Source organism: Pituophis catenifer, unplaced genomic scaffold (genome assembly GCF_029215685.1).
Source record: "Pituophis catenifer annectens isolate HBS135680 unplaced genomic scaffold, rPitCat1.0.hap2 SCAF_10, whole genome shotgun sequence".
Taxonomy (NCBI): domain Eukaryota; kingdom Metazoa; phylum Chordata; class Lepidosauria; order Squamata; family Colubridae; genus Pituophis; species Pituophis catenifer.
In genome coordinates, this window is record NW_027256890.1 from 8,152,020 (window position 1) to 8,173,511 (window position 21,492).

General features: G+C 44.7%; 1 protein-coding gene across 1 annotated transcript; it reads left to right on the forward strand.

Moving 5' to 3' along the window:
- Positions 1-59: 59 nt before the first annotated feature.
- TRMT2A (tRNA methyltransferase 2 homolog A) lies at positions 60-16,273 on the forward strand. The gene is made up of 12 exons (XM_070951585.1): positions 60-228; positions 2,328-2,924; positions 3,630-3,738; positions 5,524-5,705; positions 7,913-8,027; positions 9,005-9,120; positions 10,121-10,232; positions 11,084-11,206; positions 11,860-11,935; positions 12,353-12,469; positions 14,033-14,129; positions 15,620-16,273. The coding sequence occupies exons 2-12, from the start codon at positions 2,341-2,343 to the stop codon at positions 15,972-15,974; spliced, it is 1,986 nt and encodes a 661-aa protein (XP_070807686.1). The 5' UTR covers positions 60-228; positions 2,328-2,340; the 3' UTR covers positions 15,975-16,273.
- The last annotated feature ends 5,219 nt before the right edge of the window (positions 16,274-21,492 follow it).

Genomic DNA, 21,492 nt, shown 5'->3' on the forward strand with positions numbered 1-21,492 from the left:
CACGCGCGTGCGCACGAATGCACATACGGGGATTTTTTTTTTCTTTCCCCCCAGGGGGGAAAAAAAAACCAACCAACCCAAAAAGCCGAAGCTAGGCAGAGCGACGTTGCGCACGCGGCGTCATGCCGGCCCGGTCCTCTTTAGAAGCCCCGCCCTCGTTTCTGCGCCTGCGCTATTCGAGTTGGGTCTTTCCGGGCCGCTCGCCTAGTGGGCCCGGCGGCCGGTGAGGTGAGTGGAAAGTTCCACGCAGGGAGTGTGGGGGAGCTCCTTGGCCTTCTGGCCCAACATAGGGCCGCCCCTGCAACCTTCCCCAGCCTGGCGCCCTCCGGATGTCGATGGATTGCAAATGCAGGAATGCCCCCGCTTGTAGGAGGCTCGGTTAGAGGGCGCTAAATTGGAAGACTCTGCGCAGGGAGTTCTGGGAGATGTAGTTTTAAGCCCCTCCCCCTCCCCATGGAAAAACAACTTGTTCAATTGTATTCCTTGAGCCCCCCCCCCCCTCGCCTTTCCTGCTCAAGAACCCTATTGGTTTCTCAACTTTGGGAACTTTTAAGATGGACTTCAATTCCCAGAATTCTCCAGCCAGCATTTCAATAGGAATCAAAAACTTTTTTTCAAAATGACACCCAGAAATAGCACAAAACTAATAAGTTTGTTGCTTGTATCCTTACTATTGATATTGTTTCCTGATTGCTTATTTGTACCCTATGACTATCATTAAGTGTTGTACCTTATGATTCTTGGTGAAGGTATCTGTCAACTTGCAAAGCTTTCAAGTTGCCATGAGCAGGAGGGAGGGAGAAGTGATAGAGCCGATTGATTTCCCTAACTGAAGTGCATTCCATACATTCTTCCTGACCGCAATCAGAAGGAGGGTGTTGGATTTCACAGCCAGCCAAAGGGGTTAATTGGAGAATGTGATTTATGACATGGCCAGAAAGGAGGGGAGAGACAGGGTCATAGGGGAATGTAAATCTACGTGGGATTAGTTCTGACTGCATCCGAATATTGCCGAAATGGTGCTCCTAATAAATGACTGTATTTCTTTTGAAGTTCGGCTCATGGCTCATGAATTAATTAGGGCATCTTTCGGAAACTTCACAGTATCTTTTATGTACACTGAGAGCATATGCACCAAAGACAAATCCCTTGTGTGTCCAATCAGTTGGCCAATAAAAAATCCTACCCTACCCAACCCAACCCAACCCAGCCAATTGTAGTTGAAGCTGGGCGTTAACAACAACTCACTTTCCCAGCTTTTCAAAAATAGACTGGTTAACCATTGGACTGGGATGATATGAGGGGTTGGACTAGAAGACCTCCGAGATCCCTTCCAACCCTGTGAGTCTATGTTCTTAGATCTTTCTGGATCAACCCTCAGCTTCTGCTTTCTTGTGTTTTTGCTGGTTATCTGGTTAATGCTTTGCTAGGATAAGTTTGTTAAAGTTGTCTCCTGTTTCTTTAATACTTCACATAGAGTACAGCTGCTAAGAGTGGTGCAGTGGCCTAGAGGTGGAACTCTTGCCTCACAATCATGAGCCGGGATTTTGATCCTAGGCCCGTGATGGCGAACCTATAGCCGTCGCCAGCTGCTCTTCCGGGTTCCGTCACACGCATGCGTGCCAGACAGCTGCTCTCTTCCGGGTTTCAGTGCTCCGGCGTGTGTGTGTGTACACTTCAGTTTCGGTACTTGGTGCTGAAAAGGTTAACCATCACTGTCCTAGGTAGAGGCAGGTATTTCTCTCTCTGGGCACCATGAGAATATATCTGCTGAACAAAACTCCGCATTGGTAACAGGAAAGGCATCCGGCCAGTAAACTCTCAGCTCCATTCAGTTACCCAGACTACCGCCGCAAGGGATTATGGGATTGTTAAATGATGATGATGATAGAGTACAGCTGCTGAGCCACTCCATGTCTTGTAGTTATTTTAAAGCTGATTTTTATTACATAACTCTGGCTAAGAGTCACAAAGATTCTCTGTTAATCCTTGCCAGTTTAATTGTGGTTTATTACGTTTTCTGAAGACAATTAGTTTTACCCTCAAATCGGGTGAAATTCAAAAATTTTCCCTACTGGTTCTGTGGGCATGGCTTGGTGGGCATGGCAGGGGAACATCTCTGCAAAATCTCCATTCCCTCCCCACTCCTGGGGCCAGCCAGAGGTGGTATTTGCTGGTTCTCCGAACTGCTCAAAATTTCCGCTACCGGTTCTCCAGAACCTGTCAGAACCTGCTGAATAGCACCCCTGCCTCAAATGATCTCCCTTGTGATTTGGTTCAGGGTTTAGTGCTGTGAGGGAGTCAAATCTGTTAATTTTTCTTTACAGAGAGGCTGAAATAATGGAAGAAAACGAGGATTGCGTGCGCTCGGTGGATCCAAAATGTACCACTCCGGAGTCGACGATCCAAACCAAAGAAACAAATACGGAGAACCCTTCAGATACTTCCAACATGTACAGGTACATTAAAAAGGACTTGTTCACTTCGGAAATCTACAAGGTAGAACTTCAGAATCTCCCCAGATACATCGGCTTTAACGAAGTCAAGAAATTCCTTGCCAAATACGGACTTAACCCGCATAAGATAAAACTGATGGGGAAACAGACTTTTGCTTTCGTCACCTTCAAGAGCGAGGAAGAAAGGGACAAAGCGATGAAAGTTCTCCATGGGGTCCGGTGGAAGAACCGGAACCTGAGCGTCCGCTTGGCCAAACCAAAAGCGGATCCCATTTTGAAGAAGAGGAAGAGAGAGGAAGGCGCCGAAGAGTTGTCAGCCAAGCGTCCGGCTTCATCCAAAGACGGCGAGGAGGAGCCTCTGAGCAAGCAGATAGCGGATGTGGTGACTCCTTTGTGGGCCATGCCCTACGAAGACCAGCTGGTGAAGAAGAGGAAGCAGTGTGAAGAAGTGTTGGCGAAACTGACCAGGTAATTTGATTTTCTGGAAGCTTCATTCCCCTGGTAGATATCTGATCCTGCTGAACTTCTCCATGTTCTGACCCAGCTCCCCAAACATGACAAACCCTCTGAAGCGAACTCAAAAGATGCCTTTTTTAGGAGCGCCAGCAGTTAGTCAGACAATGAGGAGGCTGGAGAAGATGTGGTGCCAGAGGCGGGGATTCAGCCAGGGCCTTCAGAACCTCCAGAAGCTCCCTTATGTGAAGAGGACGAAGAGGAGGAGTCTCTTCTCGATGCACGGGCGTGCAGAGCTGCCAAAAGGCAGGAGTGGCTCCTCAGGAGGAGGTCTCCTCAAGAGAAAGGCTTGGGGCTAATTGGCCACTTCCTTAGCCTATTTAAGGAGGAACGCCGACTGAAGCAATTTGTAGGGAACAACTTTAGTTCATTCTCCTTCGCGTCTGGATTCTCTGCAAATTGCTTCTGGGCTTTCTGCCAACCTTACTAAGATTGTGATTAGTTTATCTTTGGATTTCTTGTAGGCTGTTAAGAAAGTTTATTAACAGCCTTTGTTTGAAAAAGTCTGAGTTATTTTAGTAAATTAAGTTTTGTACAGACTTTGTATGTGCTGCGTTCTTTGGGGTCCGTAGCTGGGGCAGAATACAGGGCCCTGATTTTGGTTTAGTCGTTTTCTTATCTCTAATAAACTTCTTTTTTTTTTTAACTTTTTGATTTCAGGGACATGGGAAACAACAACCGAGCGCTGCTCCCATGGTTGTTCCTGCAAAAGGAGAAGCACGATGGGCTTTGTTGTCCCTTGGAGGGAGTGAAGCCATCCCCATTACAGGTCATGCATACCAGGAGTTTCGCGCGATACCCGTTTCATCAAAGTCAGAGGAAGCAAAGCGCAGGACGTAACTACTCAGTCTTGGTCTTCGCACTGAGTAGTTGCTAAGACGCGTAAAGGGTTGAATGGATACAGGTAGTCCTTAACTTAGGGCCGGTCGTTTAGTGACCGTAGTACGGGTAGTCCTCGAGTTACAACCGTTCATTTAGTGACCGCTCGATGTTACCACGGCACTGAAAAAAGAGACTTGTGACTTACAACCGTTGCAGCATTCCCCATGGCTGCAGGTGAGCAAAATTCATAAATTCATATTTATGTCCATTGCAGAGTCTCGGGGGTCCTGGGATCCCCTTTTTGCGACCTTCTGACAAGCAAAGTCCATGGGGGAAGCCAGAAATCACTCTTAAAAACCGTGTGACTAACTTAACCACTACTTAAGTGATTCACTTAACAACTGTGGCGAGGAAGGTCATAAAACGGGGCAAAGCTCACTTCACAAATGTCTCGGTTGGCAACACAAATCTTGGCCTCCATCGTGATCGTAAGTCGAGGACTACCTGTACATAGGAAAACATGATAAAAGTAGGGGGTGTGTGTGTGTTGTTTTTGCATGAATAATGAGCATCATATATACCATATTATCCTGAAATAAGAGAAAATACTGTATTTTCCGGACTATCAGATGCATCTAAATTTAGAAGAGAAAAACAACAAAAAAATGTTTTGGGCCTACCTTTTTTTGGGGCCATTTTTTTGGGCCTTTTCCAGTTTTTTTGGCCTGTTTTGGGGGCTTTCCTCCGCCCGTTTTCCAGGCTTTTTTCAGCCTGTTTTCAATACTTTTTCTGGACTTTTTCAGACCTTTTGTGAGGCTTTTTTCGGCCTGTTTTGAGGCTTTTTTGGTCTGTTTTGAGGGCTTTTTCACCTCATTTGGGGGCTTTTTTCGGCCCATTTTTGTGGGGGTTCGTATAGTCCGAAAAATAAGGTACTTGTAGCTCGGGTTTTAGATTTTAGCACTGGTCTGCTCTCCAGGCTTGTTTCAATTTAGTCTCTCAAAGCTTCTCTGTAATTCCCCTCACAGCCAGGGTGGTTCCCTTAACGACCTCCATATAAAAGATGGTAACGTTGGGTTGGTCGTGAAATGACAAACCGGCATGATTTTAACGACCGTAATTCCAGGCTCAATGGACAGTTGTTAAGTCCAAGGAAGGGGATTCGTTGGCCCAGTGGCTAAGCCTTGAAGTGGCCCAGAAATATCTCCGCATTAGCCAGTTTATAGAGATTCTTGCTTAGGGGACGCGGTGGCTCAGTAGCTAAGACGCTGAGCTTGTCGATCGAAAGGTCGGCAGTTCAGCGGTTCGAATCCCTAGTGCCGCGTAACGGGGGGAGCTCCCGTGACTTGTCCCAGCTTCTGCCAACCTAGCAGTTCGAAAGCACATTAAAAAAAATGCAAGTAGTAAAAATAGGGACCACCTTTGGTGGGAAGGGAACAGCGTTCCGTGCGCCTTTGGCGTTGAGTCATGCCGGCCACATGACCACGGAGACGTCTTCGGACAGCGCTGGCTCTTCGGCTTTGAAATGGAGATGAGCACCACCCCCTAAAGTCAGGAATGACTAGCACGTATGTGCAAGGGGAACCTTTGCCTTTACCTTACCTTAAGTCCAAGGACTGCCTGTATTCTCATGATGGTTGTGATTGTCGCTCCTCGCATTCGTTTTGTACCACCCCGGGCAACCTGCCTTGTCCCTGATGGCTCTGTTCTGAATGTTGCCTTGCTTTGCATTTAGACCGAGTACCGCAACAAATGTGAATTTTTGATTGGCTTAGGCCCAAATCAAGACGATAAAACGGTCGGCTTCCGGCTGGGCAAATACAAGGGGGGTTCCTGCGCTGTTGTGGAACCCTTTGAGACCATCCACGTTCCCACGGAGGCAAAAATGGTGGCCAGGGCATTCCAGGACTACATACGGTGAGCCGTCTGCTGTTAATGAGTTTTCAGAATGTTTCTTCTACCTGAGGTTTCTACTTTGTTTCTCCAACTTTGGCTCTTGCACGATAGACAAATATAGTTTGTATACATTGTCAAAAAACGAAATTCAGCGTAGAGAAAAGTAAAATCTTACACTTTAGGCAAGAAAGCCTTGATAGTACAGTGGTCTACGCACCCTGTTATTAACACAGCTGCCTGCAATTTACTGCTGGTTCGAATCTCTCCAAGGCTCAAGGTTGACTCAGCCTTCCATCCTTTCTAAGGTAGGTGAAATGAGGACCCAGTTTGTGGGGGCAATAAGCTGACTTTGTATAAAATATACAAAAGTATGAAGGCTATTGCTTAACGCAAGAGTCTCCGGAGAAGGCCAGCATATAAATCAAATTTAAACAAAAAACAAAAAACAAAGCGCACATATAGACTGGGTGAAACCAGGCTTAATAGCAGTGACTGTGAGAGGGATCTTGGAGTCTTAGTGGACAAACCAATTAAATATGAGCCAATATTGTGCAGTGGAAGCTAAAAAAGTCAATGCAATCCTAAATTGCATTAACAGAGATATTCAATCAAGATCACATGAGGTACTAATACCACTCTATGAAGGCTTAGATTAGATTAGAATTATATTAGAATTCTTTCTTGGCCAAGTGTGATTGGACACACAAGGAATTTGTCTTTGGTGCATATGGTCTCAGTGTACATAAAAAGACAAGATACATTCATCAAGAATCATAAGGTACAGCACTTAATGATAGTCATAGGGTACAAATAAGCAATCAAATCATACTAGGAAACAATATAAATTGTAAGGATGCAAGCAAAAAAGTTCGGGTATACAGTCATAAGTGGAAGGAGATGGGTGATAGGAACAATGAGAAGATTAATAGTAATGCAGACTTAGTGAATAGCTTGACAGTGTTGAGGGAATTATTTGTTGAGCAGAGTGATGGCATTCGGGAAAAAACTGTCCTTGTGTCTAGTTGTTCTAGTGTGCAGTGCTCTATAGCGTCGTTTTGAGGGTAGGAGTTGAAAGAGTTGATGTCCAGGATGCGAGGGGTCTGTAGATATTTTCACAGCCCTCTTTTTGACTCATGCAGTATACAGGTCCTCCATGGAAGGCAGGTTGGTAGCCATGGTTTTTTCTGCAGTTCTACTTATCCTCTGAAGTCCGTGTCTGTCTTGTTGGGTTGCAGAACCAAACCAGACAGTTATAGAGGTGCAGATGACAGACTCAATAGTTCCTCTGTAGAAGTAAGACCACACCTAGAAATACTGCATCCAGTTTTGGTCCCCACACTATGAAAAAGATGTTGAGACTCTAGAAAGAGTGCAAAGAAGAGCAACAAAGATGATGAGGGGACTGGAGGCTAAAACATAAGATGAACAATTGCAGGAACTGGGCATGGCTAATCTAGTGAAGAGAAGAGAAGGACCAGGGGAGACATGATAGCAAGTCTTCCAATATTTGAGGGGCTGCCACAGAGAGGAGGGGGTCAATTTATTTTCCAAAGTACCCGAAGGCCAGACAAAGAATAATGGATGGAAATTATTTTTTATTAAGGTCTTCAACCAGCCAATGTCTCATTTCTCCTCTTTCCAGAATTAACAAAGATTTTTTTTTTCAAAAAAAAAAAAAACATTTATACAGCCATGGAGTCTTTGGTGCTCTCTGAACTTGGTCGTTTGCTTGAAGACATTTCATTACCCAACTAGGTAACATCATCAGTGCCAGTGGTGAAATCCTCCCCCCCCCCCCCCCGTTCTATCCAAGTCGCCGAACCAGTAGTGCCAGGAAGCTCCGCCCACCCATCTGCACATGCACAGAAGATGAGCGAGCGCGCGAACTGGTAGCGAAGGTAAGTGGATTTCACCACTGATCAGTGCAAAAAAGGCGTGGAGTTTGCTCTCTTTATATATACAGTGACTTGCTCTCAGTTTATATACAGTGGCTTGCCCTGCACAGCACTGAAGATGTTACCTAATAGGGTTATGAAACATCTGCAAGAAAACCACCAAGCTCAGAGAGCCCCAAGGACCCCACAATTCAACTCTGAACTACAAAAAAATCTCTTCTATCGGTATTTATACAGCCAGCTCTTCATCTTACATGGGATGCTGGGCAGCTCCCTATCAACAGTTGCCCTTACAATGTCCTGATTTAGTAATTAAGGATTTGTAAATTACAGGTCAACCTCCTACGGCGTTTATAGCCCAGAAACCTACGAAGGACACTGGAAACAGCTCACAGTTCGTACTAGCTCGAATGGCCACGTCATGGCAATTGCCTATTTTAACCCACAGGTAATGATAAAAATTTGTTTTCTATCATCTTTTTGGCAGCTTTTTTGATGTCTCAGGAAACTGCTAATTGTTCTTGGATTGACCGCATGGTTTCCTCAGAGAAATTTTACCTCGCATGATTTGATTGCTCATTTGTAGCCTATGACTATCATTAAGTGTTATACCTTATGATTCTTAACTAATGTATCTTTTTAGGTACACGGAGAGCCTATGCACCAAAGACAAATTCCTTGTGTGTCCAACCACACTTGGCCAACAAAGAATTCTATTCTCATTATGTCCATTAATATATTTTCTTTTTACATAATCTAATTTTCAAAAATTTTAGCTTCAATCCATATTTCAATTCTAAGTATCTGTAACATATTCTTCTCTCATTTCTATCTTCCTTAATTTTTATTAAGATGTTGGATGGTATTATTTGAGAAAATTGATGGCTATAATAATTGGGATATCGTTTAAATACCTATAACAATTGTAATAATTTGAATATTTTCAATAATACATTTATCTAAGCAAAAAAGAAAAGAAAATTGAAACGATATAGGATTATGATTTAATTAAATAAGACGTATTTAATTGGCTTTTAGGTATTGATAAATAGACAGAATTTAGGGAAATAATTGGGAATTGTATTACGTTGCATTATTTGAATTAAGAACTCTGTTTAATTGTTAAATTGGTATATTTTTAAGATTAGAGATAAAGATTTAAATTTGATGAAGTAATAATTAAAGATTTAATGAATATTATATGAAGTAATAACAAAAGGTAGGGAAGTTTTAGAAATTGAAATAAGATTCAGAAATATAAACAAGAATTCTATTCTATTCTAATCTAATCTAAAAATGTCAGCTCTGCTTCAGATGTTATCTTCATTTTTCTTCATTTTCTTTGAAGCCTGCTGTGCTGTTTTAAGACATCTCAGCATCTTTCTGAGTTGTTTTTTTTGTGCTTTTTTTGGGGGGAATCTGTAGAAATTAAGCAAAGAAGAACGTGCTACATTGCAATCCTCTATGGCTAAGTACTTCACAGAAGGTCCCGGGAAAGGCAGCGGCATAACATCTTTATATTTTGTAGAAGAAGGCCAGAGGTAACGACAAAAGATATTTTTCAGGGTTGTCGGACATGGGAGGCCATCCCTCCCTACAAGGGAGAAACTATAAACTGCTATAAAATACAGCTAAATGTTCAAAATGCTAAGCATTTAGTGAAAAATGTCAAGGTTCATTAAAAAAAAAGACTGTAGACTGAGGGCAACCCAACCTGTTTTCCCCCCCAAGATCCAAGAATAATTTTTATTTATTTTATTGCAGTGGTGAAATGTAAAATTTGTTACTACCGGTTCTGTGGGCGTGGCTTGTTGGGGGGGTTAATATGACTGAGTGGGCGTGGCCAACTTTTTTTTATTTACTTTTAAAACCATTTTTTCTACAACCTCTGGCTGAAGAGGTTGTAAAAAAAAATGCTTTTAATAGCCTCTGATGATCCCAGCTGAGTTGCCTGATCGCAGAAGCTTTTTTTTTTTTTTTAGCCTCTGATGATCCCAGCTGAGTCGCGCGATCATCAGAGGCAAAAGCCTCTGATGATTGCGTGGCTCAGCTGGGCAATGGGGGAGTGGGGGCAGGAATTTTTGCTACCAGTTCTCCAAACCACCCGCCTCCATCGCTACCGGATCAGGCGATCCGGTCCGAACCAGGAGCATTTCACCCCTGCTTTACTGTCAGAGTAATTAGTTACTGTCAGGAGGGGCTGGAAATAGATTAGAATGAAATGTTAACTAGTGGAATTTTTGCTTCCTGGTTTGTCTATTAGTCCCTTGGGAGCGTTGCTAAATAGCCATCGCCCAATAAAATGGGAACATTTTAAGCTCTTCCATTTCATTAATATGTGAACATTATTTGTGATGACTTAATTGTGCTGTTATAATATGGCAGCTGAAGAATCATTGCATTAATAAGTTCAAGCATCAGCTTAGAACCGTTTTCTGGCCCTGATTTGTTTTATCCGTGATCTTCATAGTTGAATATGATTTGCGGATGCAAGGATGGCCGTCCCAAAAAACCCTTTTTTCCTGCTTCTTCCCTCTCCAGAAAATCACCGAATCGGGAAGATTTAATTTTGAACAACATCGCTGGTGATAAGTACATACAGGAAGATCTTCTGGGGTTAAAATTCCGGATTTCGCCCCATGCTTTTTTCCAGGTAATTTTTCACGATGTTGTGCTGGATTTGCAGTTGGGATTAATGGATGGTTTTTTGAAGTAAATTTTTAGGAAAAGGGAGGAGCTGCCCATTTTCCTAGTCTCTCCCCCCCACCCCAAAGAAAAGAGGACAAGAATTTGTCGGAATTAACTGTCAACCTCCCAGTACATTAAAACTTTAAAGGGTGAAATTATACGAGCTGATTTAAAGGAAGAATTGAAATAAAGAGATTTGCATTGATCGGCATTCAGCGATCTGCATTTTAAGGGCCCTCCATTCTTCTCGCTAGCTATTAAATGATGTCAGTAAGTAAAATAAATCTAGAGTGCTAGTGGACAAGAAGCAGTGGGTGGAAACTAATCAAGGAGAGAAGCAATTTAGAACTAAGGAGAAATTTCCTGACGGTTAGAACAATTAATCAGTGGAACAACTTGCCTCCAGAAGTTGTGAATGCTCCAACACTGGAAGTTTATAAGAAGATATTGGATAACCATTTGTCTGAAGTGGTGTAGGGTTTCCTGCCTAAGCAGGGGGTTGGACTAGAAGACCTCCAAGGTCCTTTCCAACTCATTCTATTCTATTCTCATTTTATACTTGTGTTGGTGGGTGGCGGAGATAAAAAGAAATTGTGACTTTCTTGTAAAAGTCCTGTCGTTTCCTTCTTTCCCCCTAGAGTCCAAATGCGGCTTTTATGCTTTTCAATATGCAAAGCTGTATTAAGTTTTTCACTGTAACTTTTAATTCGATATTCCGGCAAGTCAAACTGACTTCAACCCGTTGAGATTTTTGCCAGTGGCTTCTTCCCTGCTTGTTAGATGAGTTAATAGCAAGAATAATGTTGGACTCCACAGGTGAACACGAAGGCAGCCGAAGTTCTGTATTCAACCATTCAGGATTGGGCCGACATCAACCAGGAAACCACGGTGCTGGATGTTTGCTGTGGAACTGGATCAATTGGCATATCTCTTGCACAGGTGAAGGAACAGGTTGGCTTCTTATTTCCACGGGGAAGGGGGAGCAGGAACACCACAGCCCCTCTCCCCCCGCTTAGTATGTAGGCCTAGACCAGGAGTAGGCAACCCGCAGCTCTGGAGCCACATGTGGCTCTTTTCATCCCTCTGCTGTGGCTCCCTGTCGCCGGTCTGCAGAGAAAAAAGGATGCCACGCTAGGAGGAGACTCTATAGGAGGGAACCGGACTTCCGGTCGGCTCCAGAATTGAACTGGGGCAGTGGTGAAATCCAGCCGGATCTATCCAGCTCGCACGAACTGGTAGCACCGGTAGCACCCACTGGGACATCATTATGTCCTGTTTTGACCTTCTGCGCATGCGCAGAAGAAGCGTGCGCGCTCCCATTCCCAAACCGGTAGTGAAGGTAAGTGGATTTCACCGCTGAACGGGGGGCTTCCGGTTAGGACTTTTGTGGCTCTTCGAGTGTTTAAGGTTGCCGACCGCTGGCCTAGATTTACGACCACAATCAGGACTGGAACTGTCAATGCTAAGCCAGGCAGTTGTGAAGTGAGCCGTACCCGATTCTGCTAACTTTTTTTTTTTTTTTTTGCCATCGTTATGCTCATACCCAGCAAAGAGTTAACCGGTTATTGCTTTTTTTTTTTTTTATCGTGTAGAAAGTGAAGAAAGTTATCGGAGTCGAACTCTGCCAAGAAGCGGTTGAAGATGCCAAAGCAAACGCTCAGCTGAATGGTAAAAATATAATAAATGTCGAAACCTCTTGCTCACTTTCGTCAACTCCGAAGATTTCTAGCAGAACCAAATGCGAGAATAGCATTCGGTTCTTAGGTACAATGCACCAGTGATTTTCAGCCTGTGGTCCATGGAGACCCTCGCACAGGATCCATGATGTTGTCACGGGGCTCAGGAAGGCTTGGAAAAATGTTATTTAAATCTTGAGTTGAGTCTTGGGGGTCCGTGGCCATGCCCCGTGGTCACAAAAGGTATTTAAAGGGATCTGTGGTGAAGAAAAAGGTTGGGAACCATTGCGGTACACAAACTGTAGATTTCCAACTGCAGATGAGGAATTGTGGCGTGGGTATTACTATATTTCTGATTTTAAGACCTTAATATAAATGTGTTCTTTTTTTTTTTTTGCTCCCCTTTCAGGGTTGATGAATGTTGAATTCCACTGTGGGAAAGCTGAAGAGCTTGTTCCTCACCTCGTGAACACGTTAGCGCTACACAACACAGTTACAATTGTGGATCCCCCACGAGCAGGTTTACGTAAGTGGGGAGTGGGGGGGGGAGCCACAGGGCCGTATTTAAGTAGAACAGTGATAGTTAACGTTTTTGGTGCCGAGTGCCCAAAATGCACATGCGCGTGCCCCAATCTCCAAAATGCAATGCAAGCGCCCCCGTACACGACCTGTGCAGCTAGTAGCTGATTCAGACAGCGAGGAGGCTGATGTGGTGCTGCGCCAGCAGCCTGTTCAGCTGGCGCTCAAGTCAGACAATGAGGAGGCTGGAGAAGATGTGGTGCCAGAGGTGGGGATTCAGCCAGGGCCTTCAGAACCTCCAGAAGCTTCCATGGATGAAGAGGAAGAAGAGGAGGACCCTCTTCTCGATGCACGGGTGCGCAGAGCTGCCAAAAGGCAGAAGTGGCTCCTCAGGAGGAGGTCTCCTCAAGAGTAAGGCTTGGGGCTAATTGGCCACTCCCTTAGCCTATTTAAGGAGGAATGCCGACTGAAGCAATTTGCAGGGAACAACTTTGTTCACATACCTTCGTGTCTTGTCTTATCAGCTTCCTGCAAATTGCTTCTGGGCATTCTGCCAACCACAGTAAGCTTTCAGTTATTCTTTGAATTCTTGGCGGCTGTTAATGCAGTTAATTAACAGCTGTTGTTCCACAGACTGGTTTATTTAGTAAATTAAGGTTTGAACAGACTGTGTGTGCTGTGTTCTTTGGGGTCCGTAGCTGGGGCAGAACACCCCCACGCATGCGCCCATGGTGCATGCCCCCCCCCCACCCTGTTTTGGCTTCCAGATTCGTTCTCCTGCATTTCTGCCACCCATGCCTTCCCCAATCTCCTCAGTTTCTCCTGCATTTCTGCCGTGGAGGGTGGAACCTGTGGAGATTGAGGAAGGCACAGGCGGCAAAAATGTTAGAGAAAGCTAGCGCACGCTGGGGGGAGAAACTGCGGAGATCGAGGAAGGCCCTGTGCATACGCGGCAGAGACCCGAAGACCAGCTGGCCGGCAGGTGGCATGCACGCATGCGCGGTGAAGCTGGGCTGGCTGGCGGGTGTTGTGCCCAGAGAGAGGGCTCTGCGTGCCATAGCTTCGCCATCACGGAAGTAGAATTTTAAATTCACACAACGGTGCATGAAAACGTGGTGCGGCAAGACAAAAAGGGATTGTGTCTGAGAAGCAACCGCTTCTTTGCTTGTAGGTTATTTAGCCACTCTGCCAGTTTTCTGCTCTGTCTGATCGGTAAACGGTCTTCTAATTTGCCCCTTACTACTTTTGGGAGGGCGGGGGAATGCCAAATTTGCCTTTTTGAGTTTGGGGGATGAATAGGGAGATGCTGGCAAAGCGAGTTAGGGTAACTTTGAACGAAGTTAAGCCTTCGTTTTCCTGGTGAAAAGGATCTGTAGAATTACCGTCTGCTCTTTCCTACTTTTCTTTCTTAACGGTGGAGTTTTAACATTCCCTCGTTTGGCATTAACTGTCGTTTTATTTGCATTGTTGCCTTTTCTCTTGACGGGGGGATAAAAAAACCTGCCTTTTCTTCAGAGTTGTGGCGGCAGCTAAAACAGCCTGATGTTTATCCAACGGTGTAATTTTCTAGATTCCAAAGTAATCCTCGCCATCCGAAAAGCCGAGCACTTGAAAAAGCTACTTTACGTCTCCTGCAACCCTCGAGCTGCTATGAACAACTTTGTGGAGTGAGTCTACAAATCATCATTTCCGTCATTTTAGCCGCTGTCTATCCACTGCAGGATGAAGGGCTCTTCTGCGTGTTTTCCAACCTAGTCAAGCCCCCCTCCCCCCCCAAATAGGGGGCGTTGATGAGGCGAAGGGGCTTGTGTGGCTAAATGAAATTGTGGGCTACGTCATCGGCCGTCTTTATGTCCAGAAGGATCTCTTTCCCAAGGCGAACAGGCCATGATGGATACCCCAGACTAACACCGACCACATCTGCCAACCCGAATTGGACCAGAGTGGCAGATTATGGTCCATCCCAGTGATGGCAAACCTTTTCGGCACAGAGTGCCCAAACTGGAACATGCGTGCGTGTGTGTGCCAGAAACTTAAAAAAGCAGCTGGCCAGAGCATATGCGCACACTGGCCAGCTGGTCTTCGGATTTCTGGCGCTCCGGCACCCCAGTGCTGGTCTTTGCGTGGGTTGGAGCAGTGGAAACCCAAAGATGCGCATGCCTGTTCTTTGGCTGTTTTTGACCATTTTCTGGGCAGTTTTCAAGGTGTGTTCGGGCCATTTTCAGGCTATTTTCCGGCATTCCAGCACCCACAAAGACCAGGTGAAAACCAGAAGAGCAGCAGGCAATGGCGCGCACGTGCCCAGAGAGGGCTCTGCGTGCCACCTCTGGCACGCGTGCCATAGGTTCACCATCACAGGTCTATCCCTTCCACAGGCCAATCCAATATCAAAAACAGCCCTTGTTCCCCGGAGGCCCTAGGGCAGGGGTATCAAACTCAAAGCCCGCAGGCTCCGTATTCTGCTCGCGGGGTGCTTAGATCTGGCCACCCTGGAAACAATAAAGGACCGGCCCACGATGCCTCTGCCAGCGAAAATGGAGATCGGGAGGGGCCGTGCGTGGCCCTCTCAGTCTTTTTCAGCCACAACGGCCTCCTGCAGCCCTCTGCCAGTAAAAACGGAACTCAGGGAGGCCGTGCGCAGCCCCCCAAGCTCTGTTTAAGGTGGCAGAGGGCTCCAGGAGGCCGTTGTGGCTGAAAATGGAGCCCAGGCAGGCTGTTTGCATTCCCCCAGGCTCCGTTTTAGCTGGGAGAGGGTTGGGCATACATCCCCGGCCATGGCCTCCTGAAGTCAAACACAACCCCAATGTGGCCCTCAATCAAATTGAGTTTGACATCCCTGCCCTAGGGCAACTACCCACAGCAATGGGGAAACCTGCCCAAAGGCAGAGGGGGCTTTCAGGACCGTATAGGTTGGGAGTCTACAAATATTAATCTTTTTCCCCCGAAAGCCTAATTTGGGCTGTTCCTTCGCCTATGAAGGTTGCTATGAGCGAATTACTGATTCACATTACCCCCCCCCCCGCCCCTCCAGATGGACAGAATTGAAACCAGTCCACCCAGCGATGTGGGGTGGGGGTGGGGCCACAAGTGAAAGAAGCAGCCTCAAGTCATCAAATAAAAGGATGAAGATTCATACTGTGTTTCCTCTCTCCCGTAGCCTTTGCCGAGCGCCTTCTCACCGCGTGAAGGGCAGCCCCTTCCGGGTTATCAAAGCAACGGCGGTAGATCTTTTTCCCCACACCATGCACTGCGAGATGCTTTTCTTCTTCGAAAGAATCGAGTATCCAAACAGCAAAGCAAGTAACGCCCCTGCGGGCTCAGCAGAGATTCCAGATGGGAGATCAGTGGAGACTCCGGATGTGAGATCGGCGGAGATTCCGGATGCGGGATCGGTGGAGACTCCGGGTGTGAAATCGATGGAGATTCCAGATGTGAAGTCCCCAGAAACAACTTCTCTCGAGGCTGACACCACAGACTCCCTCCCGAGAACAGCGATGGGAAGTCCCAGTTAGTAATTCTTGTGGCCCACCCAGCACAGAAAGGACCTGTGTTTTACTTCCCGATCTTAAAAAGATTGGCCACTTCCCCTCCCCTTCCTTTCATTACCCAGCCAGCTTCTGCTTAAATTTTGAAAAAGTACCAAGTTTGAAGTATGTCAATAGTTTAAGGGGGACTGTTGGAAGCAAAGGCCTGAAGATACAATTTCAGACTGTACTTTTTTTTTTTTTTTTTTTTTTTTTGTAATGGTGTATTTTTGAAATCATGGAGCGAACGGGATGAGAGTCCTGCGTACTAAACGAATTAAAGCCATTGGGTGCATTTGTGTTTATAAACTTTCTTTGTGCCTAACATACGATCAAAGTTGTATTTGCCACAATCCAGGTAAATCCTTGATGTACAACCGTAATGCCCGTTACACTCATCATATGGCTGCAAAGCGAGTGACCTTGCGACATGGTTGCAAGTCAAGAACTGTGTGTACTAAGTTCTACTTGGTTAAATGCTGACTCTCCTAGTTTTATTTAATGTGGTTTAAAGAACCTCAAAAAGACAGCACCTCCAGGAGACTTAGAAAACGGGAAACGTTTTAAGACAGTGGTCCTGATCCTTTGCTTCACCTCAAGAGCCCCTTTAAATACCTTTTGTGACCATGGACCCCCAAGACTTAAAAGAGTTAAATAACATTTTTCAAGCCTTCACAAGATCCCCTGTCGTCTCCCAGGCGCCCGCTTACGAGAACCACTGTTTTAAGAGGATTCCCCCTCCTGCCCTAAAAACATATACTTTTAACTCTCTTCACTCACATGCAGGTGGAAAGATATTTCCTCTGCCAATCACATCACCCTCCCTAGAAAATTGGGCTGCATGATTCAAAGCCGCTTCTCTTGGTACAAGAGCACCAAGCCACAATCTTCGGCTTGGTGCCACGCTGGCGCCCTGCCATCAAAGGACTAGGGCAGAGGTCTTCAAACTTGGCAGCTTTAAGACTTGTGGACTTCAACTCTCAGAATTCTCCAGCCAGCTATGTTGAAGTCCACAAGTCTTAAAGTTGCCAAGCTTGGGGACCCCTGGACTAGGAGAGAGAGGGACACACAGACGGGCAATAAAACTGCATGCATTTGTGTATGGAAATTTGAGAAGATCACAGCTAAGAAAGCAGATCAAGGTGGAACTGGTTTTTCAAGGCCTTTTGCCCCGATTCTGGAAAATTACTAGCCCAAACACCTCAGCGTTCCCAAAACATCCCAGCGGCATCGCATTGGCTGGATTTGGACTGGTCATGGGGAGGAAGACGGGACTGAAGGAAATCGTTCGGTATTGATTGTGTGGGAAACTCAGATTCCACCTGACTTTACTGCAACTAGTAAAACATTTGGTTCACTTCAACCAAATGGGAGTCGAGGGTTTTTCTTCCCTAAGGGATCAGACTGGGGTGGGTCTGACAGCCTGAGAAATTATGATTAGCAGTAGCAGATAATGAATTTTTTTTTATATGTAATATCAAACTTTTATTGCTGAAAACTAATAATTGGGGGAAACATACAAGTGACGCAAAAGTCGTAACACAGAGGCTCAAAGAATAAGACTTTATAAAGGGAACCAGCCAACCACTTGTATTACTCAACTTATACAATTCATACAGCACCCGGTTAACATTGAGTTGGGTCACATTCATTTTCAAAATACAATATTGCAATTAATCACTGCAAATGGTTCCATAGGACTGACAGACAGGCCAGCTTAAAATTTGGAACACTTCCACTGGCAGACAGAAATTATTTCAGTTTTCACCATCACCAAGAATAGATTAGTATATACGATGGAAAAAGAGCTAGAGTGAAATACTTCTGTAAGTACGAGCAATGTTAGAACACAGATTTGTTCGCAGCAGTTAAGAATCCAAGGAACCGGACTTGAAATTTTATTGGCGTTATAAATGGATAGCATCTGATTTTTCAATTACAATCATTTCGAGAGTTTTCCCACATTTCTCAAGGAAAGAATAAAAAGCAAGTTATTTTCTTGAAGGACGGTGCAATGAAAAACAGGCCCATCCAGAGAAATACACTGATTTAATGAGGGTTAAAAGGAGATGGGGGAAGAGGGAAGAAAGAGAAACAGCTATAATTTTAAAGGTAAAGGTTCCCCCGCACGTGTGCTAGTCGTTTCCGCCGCTCGTCTCCCTTTCTAAGCCGAAGAGCCAGCGCTGTCCGAAGACATCTCCGTGGTCATGTGGCCGGCATGACTAAACACTGAAGGTGCACGGAGTGCTGTTACCTTCCCGCCAAAGTGGTTCCTATTTTTCTACTTGCATTTTTTACGTGCTTTCGAATTGCTAGGTTGGCAGAAGCTGGGACAAGTAACGGGAGCTCACTCCGTTATGTGGCGCGCTAGGGGTTCGAACCGCTGAACTTCTAATCGACAAGCTCAGCGTCTTAGCTGCCGAGCCACCGCGTCCCTGAGGATTTTAATAATTTTAAGGCCTTGCCAAAACTGAAATCCCAAGTGATTTGATTAGAAAAAAACCACAAGTTTATCAAGGAACTGTGAGAAAGTTCTGAATATCTTATCAGACTGCATAGGGATTCATGCAGAAGCTGGAATGAATGGATGTGACGGTGGCTCACAATAGCTTGTGTTTTGCGGCATATAATAAGACTGTTTACATGTCGCAAACTATAGTAAAACACCGGCAAGGACGAGAAACACTTCACAGGAATGACAACGAGAAGGGGGTTTGTCCCAGCTGTTATTGCGCACGGTTGAAATGTCTTGCCGAAGACACTTGTTAAAATATAGGTAGTCCTTGACTTACAATGGTTCATTTCGTGACCGTCCAAAGAGCACTGAAAAATGTGACTTGATGACCGTTTTTCACACTTACCTTTCCAGCATCCCCATGATCATGTAACCAAAGTTCACACGCTTGGCAACCGGTTCATATTTATTTATTTATTACATTTATTTATTTAATTTATTAAATTTATATGCCGCCCCTCTCCGGAGACTCAGGGCAGCATATACATTTAAATAAATTTATATTAGACTTATGACCGTTGCTTTTTTTTTCCCCATGAGGTCATGTGATCATCTTTTACGACTTTCTCGCAAGCAAAGTCAATGGAGAAGCCAGATTCACTTAGCCTAAGCCAGGGGTCAGCAACCTGCGGCTCTAGAGCCGCATGTGGCTCTTTTACCCCTCTGCTGCGGCTCCCTGTCACTCAAAATATGTGTCACAACCATCAATATGCAACACCCACCGGCACGCGATTTATTGAGCTTTTCAACCCCCGGTAGGCCAACCATGGATAAATCCAAGAAAGGAAAAGTTTCAGAAGAAAACAGAACGTTTAATTCGACTACATATGCTAGTTTTGTGGCCGCTCAAGAAATAGTCAGGCACGGGAAGGGTTTTGTGGCTCCCGGTGTTTTCTTTTCTGTGGGAAACGGGTCCAAATGGCTCTTTGAGTGTTTAAGGTTGCCTAAGCGACTAACTTACCAAAGGCAATGATTCACTTAACAACCGCTGTGAGAAAGATCGTAAAATGAGGCAAAACTCACTTGACAAATGTTTCACTTAACCACAGAAATTTGGGGCTCAATTGTGGTCGTAAATTGAGGACTGCCTGTAATGCATAATGTTCTTATACTAGCCTTTGGTTTACAATGACACATCTAGATGTTTTTAAAGGCAGTGGTCACAGGTAAGGCCAAAACCAAATACACTCGACGTTAGCAAAAATGCTTCTGGAAAAGAGGCAACTATGATATTCTAAAGAGGACCTGCAAAAAAAACCAAAACATTCTAAATTTGGGGAAAGAAAGCAATTTCCCTGCCCAAGTAAGAAATCTTGCATAGAAAAAAAATATCCAACTTCCCCTTGGATCGGTGGTGTTTTTAATACTAGGATAAAAAATGAGAAATTGGCTGTTTGAAGAACAGAAATCAGACACTTAAATGTCATGCTTCATTCTGTGGCAAATTGTGACTTGGGGAGGGAAATAAATGGGATAAAATTCTACAGGGCTAAAATGTCATCTGAGGGCCCCAGAAATACCTGCAAATATCAAGTGTGTTTTAACAGTTACGCAATTGGATTTTTTTTTTTTTATTCCTACCAAGATTTCTGTTGGAACAAGCTTCCAACTGAAGCAATCTGCCTCCTGCAGAGATAAATGCTATTATGCAACGTTTTATTCAGAGGTTTCAAATATTGAAAGATGGACTCCAGCATGAGTCAGAAAGCTCAAAAGACAAAATCTCTGGTCTTGGTGACCAACCTAGATTGGATCCTGATTCAAAGATTACTGTGTGCAACCAGCCATGAACGTGGTAAACGGTCATGGCGAGTGACAAGAAGCTGAGCGAGCAAATACAGAACATGGTAATAAATATGTGTGTGTGTGTGTGTGTGTGTGTGTGTTTCCCCGAAAATAAGACCCTGTTCTTATATTTTTTTTGAACCCTGAAATAAGCACTTGGCCTTATTGCCATGCGCTCAAAAGCCCGATTGGGCTTATTATCAGGGGATGTCTTATTTTGGGGGGAACAGTATATATTTTGAGATACTGGTGCTTTTCTGCATTTCAGATTAGCAGCCCCTTGGATGCAAGTCATGTTGTTCATGAGCATGAAAAGGTTGCTAGCATTGCTTGCTTTTAAGGAACATCAAGGAGTCGTGAAACCAGGTATCCATTGCTTATGCAAGTTTGGCGATGGGATATTGGATCACCAATCCTTCCTTTTAGTTTTTTTGGGAGAATCTTATTGGGGGGGTGGGGGGGAGATATCCCAAAAGTGCTTTTTCAAAAGGCTCCTGGACTTTGAAGACGTTTCGCTTCTCATTCTTCAGTTCTGACGGAACGTTTGGAGAATGGATGGATTTATATTTTCTTGCAGTCATCTGGTGGTTAGCACTCCCTCTGAGAGTCATTCCATCCTCCAGCATTCAGTCAGAACTAAAGAAGCTTCTTGGACGAGAAGCGAAATGTCTTCAAGAACAAAGTCCAGTTGCCTTTTGAAAAAGCACCTTTGGGGACAAGATGACCTGGATCGGGGGTCTCCAACCGTGGCAACTTTAAGACTTGTGGACTTCAACTCCCAGAATTCCTCAGCCAGCTTTGGAGACCCCTGACCTGGATGATTGAGAATCTCCATATTTATTGGGGGATGGGGGGAATCATCAAATGGTATGGATTTCACAGTACTTTTTGCTTCTCAAACCTTCCATAACCATGAACCAAACAGGGTTTGTCTTAAGCAGAAAATGTTTACACCTTCATATTCTTTACTTCAACAACAGAATTTACTTCGGTCTTTTTCGAGATACATCTCTGATGTATTTCACTTTACATTCAAATAGTTCCCAAAGCCAGATTTGCAAGTACTAAACAGACAATAAAAACAAAAAAGGCAGTCAACATTAAAAAAAAACAACAAACAACCCCCCCCCCCAACTTGAAAGAAATTGAGTGATTTTCCTGGCGGGGAATAAATGCTAGGCGTTGCAATTTTAACTGACATGATAA